A 12389-nucleotide genomic window follows, 5' to 3' on the forward strand; every position below is an offset into this window, starting at 1 on the left:
GGAGGGCAGCCTGACACACTTAACCTTGGAGCTGCCTGGTTTCAAGACTATGGCTGTGGGGTGGGAGGGTTTATTGAATTTCCCTTAATTTTAGTGAAAGTGATGTTAGACATAATCTGAGCATTTATAATTTAGCTTTGGTCTTCGAATAAACTGTTCAGCAACTGCTTTCCCTGCTCATTTTTAAAAAAGATTTACTTATTTACTTGAAAGTTAGAGATAGAGAGAGAAGGAGAGTCAGAGACAGAGAGAGAGAGAGAGAGTTTTTCCAGAGAGAGAGAGAGAGAGAGTTCTTCCATCCGCTGGTCCACTCCCCAACTGGCTGCAACAGTTGGAGCTGCATTAATCTGAAGCCAGGAGCCAAGAACCTCCTCTGGGTCTCTCACGCAGGTGTGGGGACCCAAGGACTTGGGCCGTCCTCTACTGCTTTCCCATGCAATAGCAGAGAGCTGGATGGGAATTGGAGCAGCCGGGACTCAAACTGGCACTCACATGGGATGCCGGCACCTGCTGCGCCACAGCACTGCCCCCTCCCTTCTCATTTTTTAAGCACAATGTTGACCTTTTTTTTTCTTTCTTTTATTTGACAGGTAAAGTTATAGACAGTGAGAGAGACAGAGAGAAAGGTCTTCCTTCCGTTGGTTCACTCCCCAGATGGCCGTTACGGCCAGCACTGTGCTGATCCGAAGCCAGGAGCCAGGTACTTCTCCCTGGTCTCCCATGAGGGTGCAGGGACCCAAGCACTTGGGCCATCCTCCACTGCTCTCCTGGGCCACAGCAGAGAGCTGGACTGGAAGAGGAGCAACCATGACTAGAACTGGCGCCCATATGGGATGCCAGTGCTGCAGGCGGAGAATTAACTAAAGTGAGCCACGGTGCCAGCCCCACAATGTTGACTCTTAGTCATACCTTTTCTTTAAATTTTTTTTTTAAAGTTTATGTTCTTAATTTTATTTGAAAGGCAGACAGAGAGAGATCTTCCATCTGCTGGTTCACTCCCCAAATGCCCACAGTACCCAGGTCTGGACCAGCCAGGAGCCAGGCACTCCCAACTGGGTCTCAGATGTGTGTGCTTGAGCCAAGCCATTACATACTGCCTCTCAGGGTGCGCATTCGCAGAAAGCTGGCTTGGAAACGGAAGCAGGACTTGATTGCAGACACTCTTTTTTTTTTTTTTTTTTTTTTTAATTTTTTTTTGACAGGCAGAGTGGACAGTGAGAGAGAGAGAGACAGAGAGAAAGGTCTTCCTTTGCCGTTGGTTCACCCTCCAATGGCCGCCGCGGCCGGCGCGCTGCGGCCGGCGCACCGCGCTGATCCGATGGCAGGAGCCAGGAGCCAGGTGCTTTTCCTGGTCTCCCATGGGGTGCAGGGCCCAAGCACCTGGGCCATCCTCCACTGCACTCCCTGGCCACAGCAGAGAGCTGGCCTGGAAGAGGGGCAACCGGGACAGAATCCGGCGCCCCGACCGGGACTAGAACCCGGTGTGCCGGCGCCGCTAGGCGGAGGATTAGCCTAGTGAGCCGCGGCGCCGGCCTGCAGACACTCTTTATATGGGCCGTGGGCATCTGAAGCAGTGGCCAAACCTGCTGTGCCACAGTGCCTGCCACCTTCGTTAGACATTCTGTAGACATTTGAACCACTGATAGAGCCTCAGCCTTATTCCACATTCACCAGTTACCTTTACCATTTTTGTTTTTATTTATTGAGATGCAGAAAGAGAGTGTGTGTGCATGCATGAGAGCTAGCGACAGTTCCCAAGTCTAGCTTTCTCCCCGGATGCCTGCCAGGGCCAGGGTTGGGCAGGGCTGAAGCCGGGAATCAGGAACGCAGTCTAGGACTCCCATGTGTGGCAAGAGCCCGGTTACTTGGGCTGTCACCCCTGCCTCCCAGGGTCTGCATTAGCCTAGGAAGCTGGAGTCTGGAGGCAGAGCCAGGATTCAAATCCAGACAGATGTAGAATGTAGATGTCCCAACTTCTTGGACTTTTTTTTTTTTTTTTAGAAGGGTTGGTGTGGTTGGAGTTCTTAAAGCAACAGAACTCAGTCCATCTAGATAAGCAGAAAAGGAATTTGTTAAAGGTATTCCATGGGGCCCACGCCGTGGCTCACTAGGCTAATCCTCCACCTTGGGGCGCCGGCACACCGGGTTCTAGTCCCGGTCGGGGCGCCGGATTCTGTTCCAGTTGCCCCTCTTCCGGGCCAGCTCTCTGCTGTGGCCCGGGAGTGCAGTGGAGGATGGCCCAGGTGCTTGGGCCCTGCACCCCATGGGAGACCAGGATAAGCACCTGGCTCCTGCCATCAGATCAGTGTGGTGCGCCGGTCACAGCGCGCCGGACGCGGTGGCCATTGGAGGGTGAACCAAAGGCAAAGGAAAACCTTCTCTCTGTCTCTCTCTCTCTCACTGTCTACTCTGCCTGTCAAAAAAAAAAAAATAAATAAATAAATAATACATAAATAAAGTATTCCATGGATTACAGAATTTCCTTAAGGGGCAGAGTGTGGACTGATTGCTGCATCCACTCGCACTGGGAGACTGCGCTAAGGTAGGAGTCCTGCAGCTGCCTCAGCTTGCACTGGGGTGCATCGGAGGCTGCGTGAGTTCTGCCTTCATGCTTGCCTGTTTTCTCATGTTGCTCACTTGTGACTCAGAGCCTTGCGTGGGTGTGTCTGGTGGAGTGTAGGTTTCCTGCCCCAGATAAAATGACTCGGTTAGTCAGTCTTCTGAGTTCTGACCAATGGATTTATTAGAGCCATTTATAGGAGAGACTTGGATCATTGAACTTCTGTGATCTGTCGTAGTTGGTTGCCTCTGCCTCCCAGTTGAACTGCTCCTTTTGCCCTCTGCTTGATATCAAAATCTTTCCCGTTAGGAGGTGATAGAAATAGACTCCTGTGGGGTGTGTGTGTGTGTGTGTGTGTATTTAAGTAAAAAGAAATTAAAGTCTTTAATACAGTTTAAGTGTGAGGTAAGGATCTGATTGGTCACTCTCCCCCCATAGTGTTATGTTTATTGTAACTAAGGCTGTCTGTGTGTGTATATGCATGCACACTGTTCCTCATGACCTCTCATTCCCAGCCCAACCAAAGCAGTATGGACGCAGGGTTGACAGGTCAGAGGTCACTTGTTCACTCATGGACTTGACAGATACTTATTAGATGTCTTTTGTGCATAGCTGTGGAGACTACGAAAGGCTGCGGCACTGAGAGTTACTCATTTTCTTGTGTAGATAAGTTCAGATCTGTTTTGTTACAGTCATATGGGGGTCTTGAAGTTGGTTTTGTACTTTCAGGATTTTTTTTAAGCTCATGTTAGATCTGATGTTATTTTAAATTTTGGGCTCTTTCTCCTGATGGTGTTTGTGTAGAGGATTACAGGAGTCAGACTGCCCTAAGAATCTCATTATCCAGCTGTGGTATATGAGCTAGGCTCAAAGCAAAGACCTTGAAGATGGGGTGGCGCTGTCTACCTGTGCTCTTCTGAGAATTGAATGTCAGAGTTGGAGGAGACATTGAAGATTGAAGTGACAAGCTTATTTTGAAAAAAATGAACTTTTAATTTTGAAATAATTTTGATTATAAGTTACAAAGGTAGTACAGAGAATTTTCATGTATTCCTCACTTTGCTTCAGTTTTCCCTAAAATTATCCATCTAATGTTACCATTACAACCTTATTTATTTTTTAAGGATTTTTATTTATTTATTTGAGAGGTAGAGTTACAGACAGTGAGAGGGAGAGACAGAGAGAAAGGTCTTCCTTCTGCTGGTTCACTCCCCAGATGGCCGCAATGACTGGAGCTGCACCGACTCAAAGCCAGGAGCCAGGAGCTTCCTCCCGGTCTCCCATGTGGGTGCAGGGGCCCAAACACTTGGGCCATCTACTGCTTTCCCAGGCCACAGCAGAGAGCTGGGTTGGAAGAGGAGAAGCTGGGACTAGAACTGGTGCCTATATGGGATGCCGGTGCCGCAGGCAGAGGATTAATCCACTGTGCCACGGAGCCACGGAGCTGGCCCCGACAACCTTATTTTGTAAATGGAGAGACATAGCCATCAAAAGTAACCTTAGCTTACATCACAGTTGTAATGGGTGGCAGAGTCAGGCCAAGAGCTAAGTAGGTCAGCTGGGTGTTCCGGCTGATTTATTGTGGTAGACATCATCCTTTTCTGTTTCTCTTGTGTTTGCTCCTTTCCTTTGTTTCTCTGAGTCTCTGAACTTGCACTGAGGAAGGGAGTGCTCGGTGCCCAGTGCACGCGATGACGTCAGCCTTTGCTAATTATGCAATCACTTTTAAATCTAGGCTCCCTCCAGTTCTGCAACACCAGCAAGGACCAGGAACAGGACCTCTTCATTTACGGAGCAGCTTGATGAAGGTACACCCAACAGAGAGGTAAGCTTGAAATTTATTTTCTGAAATCCCTCTTACAAGAAGCACATTGATCTGAAATGTAATGCTGCTGCTGATAAAATGGGAAGTTGTTTTGACAGGTCAATTATATAATATTCTAGATACTATTTTTATTAATTACATGATTAGTCTTGAGCTCTTTGAGAGAATAATGTACTCTGCATTTAATATTGAAGCTTTCAGAGTAATTTGATAACAGTTTGTTCAACATATCATCTTCTCACCATATTTTCAAACTGGTGAGAAGAAACTGAGAAGTAACTTCACTGTGCCATTAACAAGTAGCTAGCACCAAAATTCATTTTTTTTTCCTGTGAAGTGTGACACAAATGCAGAAAAGAGGGCAAAGCATAAATCACGAAGTAAATTCCCATGGTCAAGAAGAGAGGCCCTGCCAGGGTTCAGTGCTCCTTCCCTGTGCCTGAGAGAGCACCACCATCCTGGAGTTTTGGTATTTGCTTGCTTGCTTCCTTTTCTTTTTCTTTTCTTTTTTCTTTTTATTTATTTGACAGGTAGAGTAGCAGTGAGAGAGAGACAGAAAGGTCTTCCTTCTGTTGATTCCCCCCCCCCCCCCAAATGGCCACCATGGCCGGCGCTGCACCGATCCGAAGCCAGGACCCAGGTCTCCCATGTGGGTGCAGGGCCCAAGCACTTGGGCCATCCTCCACTGCCCTCCCAGGCCACAGCAGAGAGCTGGACTGGAAGAGGAGCAACCGGGACTAGAACCCAGCGCCCATATGGGATGCTGATGCCACAGGCGGAGGATTAACCAAATGAGCCATGGCGCCAGCCCCTCCTTCCTTTTCTTTAAAATTTGACTACCTAAGTTTGCATTGTTAATGTAAACACCATAACTAAACATTTGGGTTGTCCCCAGTGTTTGGCTGCTGTGAGCATTAGTGGGCATACGTGAACCTGCCTTTCTGCTGGCGTGTATTTTGGAGTAGAATCAGTGGCGTAGAGGAGACCTAGCTGGCTTTGCACACAGAAGACGACACTAGTAGTTTCCCGGGTGCTTGTAGAGATGCACCTTCCCAGCAGGAGTTCGTGGAAGTTGCTTTTGTTCCCCGTCCTTCATAGTCGTTTTGATTTCAGCCATTCTGCTGGATGTATTATGGTCTTTCATTGTGCTTTAGTTTGTATTTCTCTGAAAATAAATTATGCATTGCTCATCTGTTTATTGGCCGTTTGATATCTCCTGTTATAAAATGCTTGTTTAAATCTCTTGCCCTTTTTTTCCTTTGGATTGTCTTTTTCTTGCTGATTTATATGAGTTCTTTTATACAACATGGATAAAGTTTTTATTGGGTCTGTATCTCACAAATATATTCTTCCATTCTTTTTTTCTTTCATTCTCTTCGTGGTATTCTTTGATCAAAAATTCTTAGTTCTAATATACTCTCCAATTCATCAATATTTCATTTTATTTTATGGCTAGCGTTCTTTGTTTTTTCATGGAGAATTTTCAGGGGTGGCTGGTGGCTGGTTCAGTATCTTGCTCTGCTTCTGCCTGTAGCTTCCTGCTAAAGCAGAGCGTGGGAGGCAGAGGTGGTGGTCAGGTGATTGGGTCCCGTCACCCACCCGAGAGGCCTGGATGGAATTCTCAGTTGACAACCTTAGCCCTAGTTCGAGGCTGTTGCAGGCTTTTGGGGAGTGAACCAGTGCATGGGAGGTCTCTGTCTCTCTGCCTTTCAAATACATTAATTAAAAAAAACGTTTAAAGAATTATTTTCTTACCCTGAAAATATCTTCCCATATTATCTTGTTTTGCTTTTTACGTTTGATGCATACTTCACTTGGAAATGATCTGCGGTGGCTTAATAACTATCATTTTACATTAATTCTATGCACTAAGATTCCTGATGCTCTCAGTTTTTGATAATTCTTAAGCACATTTTATTTTTTTTGAAAGACTTACTTATTTATTTAAAAGGCAGAGTTACAGAGAGAAAGGGAGACAGAGAGACAGAGATCTTTCATCGCTGGTTCACTTCCCAAGTGGCTATGATAGCACTGGGGCTGGGCAGACCAAAGCTAGGAGTCAGGAGCTTCAATCCTGTCTCTCAAATGGGTGCAGAGGCCCAAGTCATTGTGCTGTCTTCTGCTGCTTTCACAGGTCATTAACAGGGAGCTGAATTGGAAAGTGGAGAAGCTGGGAATCAGATCAGCACACCTTATGGAATGCCAGTGTTGCAGGCACCAGCCCCTCTAAAGCACATTTTAGAAATTTATTCTGTTTTAGAACTGTTTTTTAAAGATTTATTTTATTTATTTGAAAGTCAGAGTTACATAGAGAGAGGAGAGTCAGAGTGAGAGAGAGGTCTTCCATCCGTTGGTTCACTCCCCAGATGGCTGCAACAGCCAGAGCTGTGCCAGTCCGGAGCCAGGAGCCAGCAGCTTCTTCTGGGTCTCCCACGTGGGTGCAGGGGCCCAAGCACTTGGGCCATCTTCTACTGCTTTTCCAGGCCACAACAGAGAGCTGGATCAGAAGAGGAGCAGCTGGGACTAGAACCGGCGCCCATATGGGATGCTGGCGCTTCAGGCCAGGGCTTTAACCTGTTGCGCCACAGCGTCGACCCCCTGTTTTAGAACTTTTAAACTTAAATCCAGTATCCTTTAGGGATTACTAAGAGATATTTTCAAGTGATGGATGAGAAACATTCCTTCATAATTTTGGAGTTAATTTTTCTCCTAATGAATTGACTTTCAAAGCTGATAGGCATTTACTTCAGTAGAAGTTACCGAGTAAACTGCCTCTTTGCTGTCAGTTAATGAAGGTAGAAGACCTGTTAATTTGCCCTTTGGCATTTATTCAGTTCTTATAAATGCATATTTTTGATCTAGTGATATAGGACATGGGTTATATAATTAGCCATCCTAATATTCCTTAAATCAACTCTTTTCTGGTCACAATGCGTCTATACTAAACTGCTGCACCTGCTTGGATGGTTATTTATATTTCTCTCAACTGTGTTTTTAAGGAGAGTGGTTTATACTTTTTGTGCAATTCATTGGGAAGGTTGCTATCTTCTTCCTCTCTATTGAGTTCTTTAATTTATTAAAATTATTTTATAGTTTTCAGGATATCAATTTTCTTTTTTCTTATAGATCTATTTTAATTATTTGAGAGGCAGAGTTACGGGGGCGGGGGGGTCTTTTATCTGCTGGTTCACTCCCCAAATGCCTGCAGTGGCTGGGGCTGGGCCAGGCTGAAGTCAGGAACTTCATCTGGGTCTCCCACGTGAGTGTAGGCCACCAGCAGGGATCTGTCTTGGAAGTGGAACAGTCAGGTTGTGAACTGGTGCTCATATAGGATGCTGGCATCACAGGTGGCAGCTTAACCCACTGTACCACAATGCTGGCCCCTGCTGTAGACAATTTTATTCTTGTATCTTCTGCAGGGTATATTATAGAGCTACTTTTAAAAAGTGTACAGAATTGGGAATAAGAATGAGATTAGTTTAATTGACACAAAATTGTAAGTGTTGCTAATAGCCATTGTATATAAGAGTGTCTGGGAAGATAGAAACAGGGCTACTTGTTTTCAAGACAGAGGGATTTATAGGTAAACCTCTTATTTCCTGTCCCTGCCCATCATTATATGTGAGAGATGGTTGTCAAACTTTGTTGCCTGTGAGTAGAAAAGAAATCCGAACATAAGTAAAAATAGTTTCTTCAGGACTTTCAAGGAAGCTTTTCACTGGACAAAAAACTGCTGGTTATTAGCAATAATCAGTCACAGTGGCATGCCACCTACCATGCTAAATCTTTATGTGAAGACTTTTGGTCAGATCATGCCATGATTTACCCTTGAGGTACCCTCATTGTTTAAAAAAAAATGCAGAAGGAGTAAATCAGACTTTAAAGAAATTGAGAGATATCTGGGTTCACGAAGGAAGTGAGCGTCTTCTTGGGCCGAGAGAGACTGAAGCCCTGGGTCTAGAGGGCTTACTGCTGGGGCAAAAGCAACCATCTTCAACTGGATATTAGTTTACTATAGTACTGAACTAAATGCATAGGGCATACCTCAGTTCATTGCATGTCGCGGGCACCTTAGAGCAGGCTTTAGGACTTAATTTCCTTTTTTGTTTTTTTTAAGATTTATTTATTTGAAAGTCAATTTCCTTTTTTTTTAAAAAAAATTATTGATTTATTTGTATAAATCTATTTTGTAAAGATTATTTATTTATTTGAAAGGCAGAGTGTTACAGAGAGACAGATGCAGAGAGAAAGAGAGAAATCTTCCATCCTTTGGTTCATTCCCCAAATGGCTACAATGGCCGGAGCTGTGCCCATCCAAAGCCAGGAGCCAGGAGCTTCTTCAGGGCCTCCCATGTGGGTGCAGGGGCCCAAGGACTTGGGCCATCTTCAGTTTTCCCAGGCCATAGCAGAGAGCTAGAATGGAAGTAGAGCAGCTGGGTCTCGAACTGGCACCCATATGAGATGCCAGAACAATAGGTGGCGGCTTTACCCGCTATGCCACAGCACTGGCCCCTATTTTTTTATTTGAGAGTCATAGTCATAGTCACAGTCACAGTCAGAGAGAGAAGAGCCAGAGAGAGAGAGATCTTCCATCTGCTGGGCCATCCTCTGCTGCTTTTCCCAAGCCATTAGTAGGGAGCAGGATCAGAAGTGGAGCAGCCACGACATGAACTGGCACCCATGTGGGATGATGGCATTGCAGGCGGCAGCTTCACCTGCTGTGCCACAGCACTGGCCCCTAATTTTCTTTTCGAATTCTGGTTGAGAAGGATGAAAAGATTCTAGGGAGTTGGATTTTGTGTTACAAGTCAGAGGCTAACGGGGGCTCTTAAACCATGGCGAAAAGAGGTTGAGAAAAGCTCTTGCTAACTGCTGCCCAGCACTTTGTGGCCTGTGATGGGTAACTGCTGTCATTAGGGAGGCCTCATTGTCTTAGTGGTGGAGTTTATGGCAAGAATAGGATACTCAAACTGGGTTGTGGGAATCAGATTGGCTGGGTAGGAGGGATGGTTGCAGAAATGAGAAAGGTAGTATTTTTCTCAAAACAAGCCTGTAAATGAAAATTCTAAAATGCTAAGAAGGCAGCCAATAAAAACAAGAATTGAGATATAAATGTATCCTAGATGAAATTAAAATTATAGACCAGTCTTGAAAAGACTTTAAAACAAAAATTTTTTTATAACACAAATAAATAAGAACTTTATTAAAAGAACAGAAATTTGGGGCCAGTGTAGTAGCATAATGGGTTAAGCTGCTGCCCGTGACTCTGGCATCCCATGTGGTTTCCTGTTCAAGACCCGGCTGCTCCACTTCTGATCCAGCTTCCTGTTGATGCGCCTGGGAGATCAGCAGCAGATGATCCAAGTGCTTGGGCGCCTGCACCCACGTGGGAGACCCAGAGGAGGCTCCAGGCTTTGTCCTGGTTCAGCCCCAGCTGTTGTGGCCATTCAGCAGGTGGAAGTTCTCTGTCTGTCTCTCCCTCTTTCTCTGTAACTCTGCATTATAAAGAAATCTTTAAAAAAAATTGTGGGGAAAACAAGCCAAAACAAAGCTATAATAGATGTGAAAAAGAACTAAATAGAAATTTTAGAGATGAAGAAAAAAATCTTGCTCCAAACATGTCGATCACAGTGAAACTCAGACTGGTGCTAGGAGTGGGAAGATGAGGGAGTTCAGAATGTTGAGTAGTCTGCCAGCAGCAGACACACACGGAGAGGGGCACCTACGCGAGTCAGGGACAAGCAGGAGAGACTGAAGGCCTTCCGCACACGCCTGCTGCTTATTCTTTAAATCATAAATATTTGCAAGACAGAGAGTGCTGCTGGACTCCACTATTTGAGTCATTGCCTGCGGCCTCCCCGTGTGCACACTGGAGGTACGTGACGTCACCAGCAGACCCGGGGTGGAATCTGAGTACTGTGATACAGAATGTGGGCTTCTCCACCCGTGGCCTCACTGCTGGGCCAAACACTCATCCCGGATGATCTTCATGAATGGTCGACTTTGGCTTCAGAGGAGAACACAGAAGATGGGAAGTAAATTTGTAGAAGATTTGGATTAGAATTTGAACAGAGTTTGAGAGAGACTGAGTTTGAGAAGCGGTATTTGCGAGACTTTCCCAAGTATTTGAAGCAAATGAGAACAGGTGAGAGGAAAGCCCCTTAGGCTTTGAGGTTGCTGTCAGTGGGAGCCAGTTTTGATGCACTTGAGTTTTTGTAGGGGTGGGGCCTTTGTGTCAGTTTCGTTTGGCAGCGTCTTTTAAAATGGTGGTCAACATTTCTCTATGCTGGGCATCAATTTTTTGTTTTTTTTTCATAAAATTTTAAACATACTCTTTGCTGTAAATTTTTGAGTTATTTACATGGGTGGATTAGAGTGACTTCATTTAAGAAATTAAATTTGGCTGGCACCGTGGCTCACTTGGCTAATCCTCCGCCTGCGGCACCGGCACCCTGGGTTCTAGTCCCGGTTGGGGTGCCGGGTACTAGTCCCGGTTGCACCTCTTCCAGTCCAGCTCTCTGCTGTGGCCTGAGAGGGCAGTGGAGGATGGCCCAAGTGCTTGGGCCCTGCACCCGCATGGGAGACTGGGAGGAAGCACCTGGCTCCTGGCTTCGGATCAGCACAGCGCCGGCCGTAGTGGCCATGTGGGGAGTGAACCAACAGAAGGAAGACCTTTCTCTCTGTCTCTCTCTCACTGTCTATAACTCTCTCTCTGTCTCTCTCTCTCTCTCACTGTCTAACTCTGCCTGTCAAAAAAATAGAAAAAATAGAAAAAGAAATTAACTTTGGAAACCTAAGAAGAGTGAATTTGTGTATTCTTTAAACTACATTTAACATTCATTCCAAGAATGATCTTTCTGAGTTTGCCCAAGAATCAGAATTTCCTGGAGAGTAGAAACTTGGAGGCGATGATTACACTGCTATTCCTAACATTTAAAATTTAGTGTACAATCAGTTCTCAAACCCTAGCTAAGGAGTTTCAGTTATTACATGTCAAGGCAAAAAACATTTCTCCTGTCTGTAATTATGATGCTGTGTAATACAGGCCCAGATGGAGAGTTAGTGAAGGCTCTAGTTAGTATCCATATAATACTGAGATTAAAAAGTCTCTGATTTTTTTTTAAATATTTATTTATTTATTTGAAAGGCAGAGTTACAGAGAGGCAGAGGCAGAGAGAAGGAGAGTCTTCCATCTGCTGGTGTACTCCCCATATGGACACAATGGCTGGTGCTAGGCCAACCTGAAGCCAGGAACCAGGAGCTTCTTCCAGTTCTCCTATGTGGGTGCAGAGGCTCAAGAACTTGGGCCATCTTCTACTGCTTTCCCAGGACACAGCAGAGCGCTGGATAGGAAGTGGAGCAGCCGGGACTCGAACCAGCACCCATATAGGATGGTGGCACTGTAGGCGGTGGGCTTTACCTGCTGTGTCATAGCGCCAGCCCCCAAGTCTCTGATCTTTAGCATTTTTAGATATTTATTGTTAGATATACGTTCTTTATCAGGTTACATATTATCTGCTATGCTAATATTTCAAAGGGTTTGGTTTTAAGGTTTTTATTTTGAAGTTATTATAGATTCAAACAAAATTCTAAAAAACTTTTGGGAGTGGAGGAAGCCCTATGTGGAAGGCCACCACAAAACCCACTGAACACTGGGATAAGGGAAAGGGTTTATTAACGGGGAAGCCTGACAGGCTGGAGGGGGAGGGCGAAAGAGACCCTGGACTGGGAAACAGATCTTTTGTAGACTCGCAGGGGCGAGAGAATGGAACAGTGCATCCTTTTAGAGTGGGTTTGGGGCTGCCGCTTATGGTTGAGCCATCTGATCACCTGACTCCCAGTAAGCCCGGTGGAGTCCTGGAGAGGCCAGGGTGGCGTCCAGGGGCTCGAGATGGCACTTCAGGTAAGACGACGACATTTCACTGACACTGTGTACCTTTGCTTAGTTTCCCCAGCAGTGCCGTTGTGTGTGACCATAGAATACTACCACACAGGGTCCTTGAC

General features: G+C 45.6%; 1 protein-coding gene across 7 annotated transcripts in view; it reads left to right on the forward strand.

The window, feature by feature from the left end:
* Positions 1 to 12389, forward strand: part of GOLGA4 (golgin A4) — a 125089-nt gene that overhangs the window by 16296 nt on the left and 96404 nt on the right. For all 7 annotated transcript variants that reach the window (XM_051858951.2, XM_051858947.2, XM_051858948.2 and 4 more), the window contains exon 2: positions 4296 to 4385. In XM_051858951.2, the coding sequence (XP_051714911.2) occupies positions 4296 to 4385 (90 nt within the window). The remainder of the gene's footprint in view (positions 1 to 4295; positions 4386 to 12389) is intronic.

Source organism: Oryctolagus cuniculus, chromosome 4 (assembly GCF_964237555.1).
Source record: "Oryctolagus cuniculus chromosome 4, mOryCun1.1, whole genome shotgun sequence".
Classification (NCBI taxonomy): Eukaryota; Metazoa; Chordata; class Mammalia; order Lagomorpha; family Leporidae; genus Oryctolagus; species Oryctolagus cuniculus.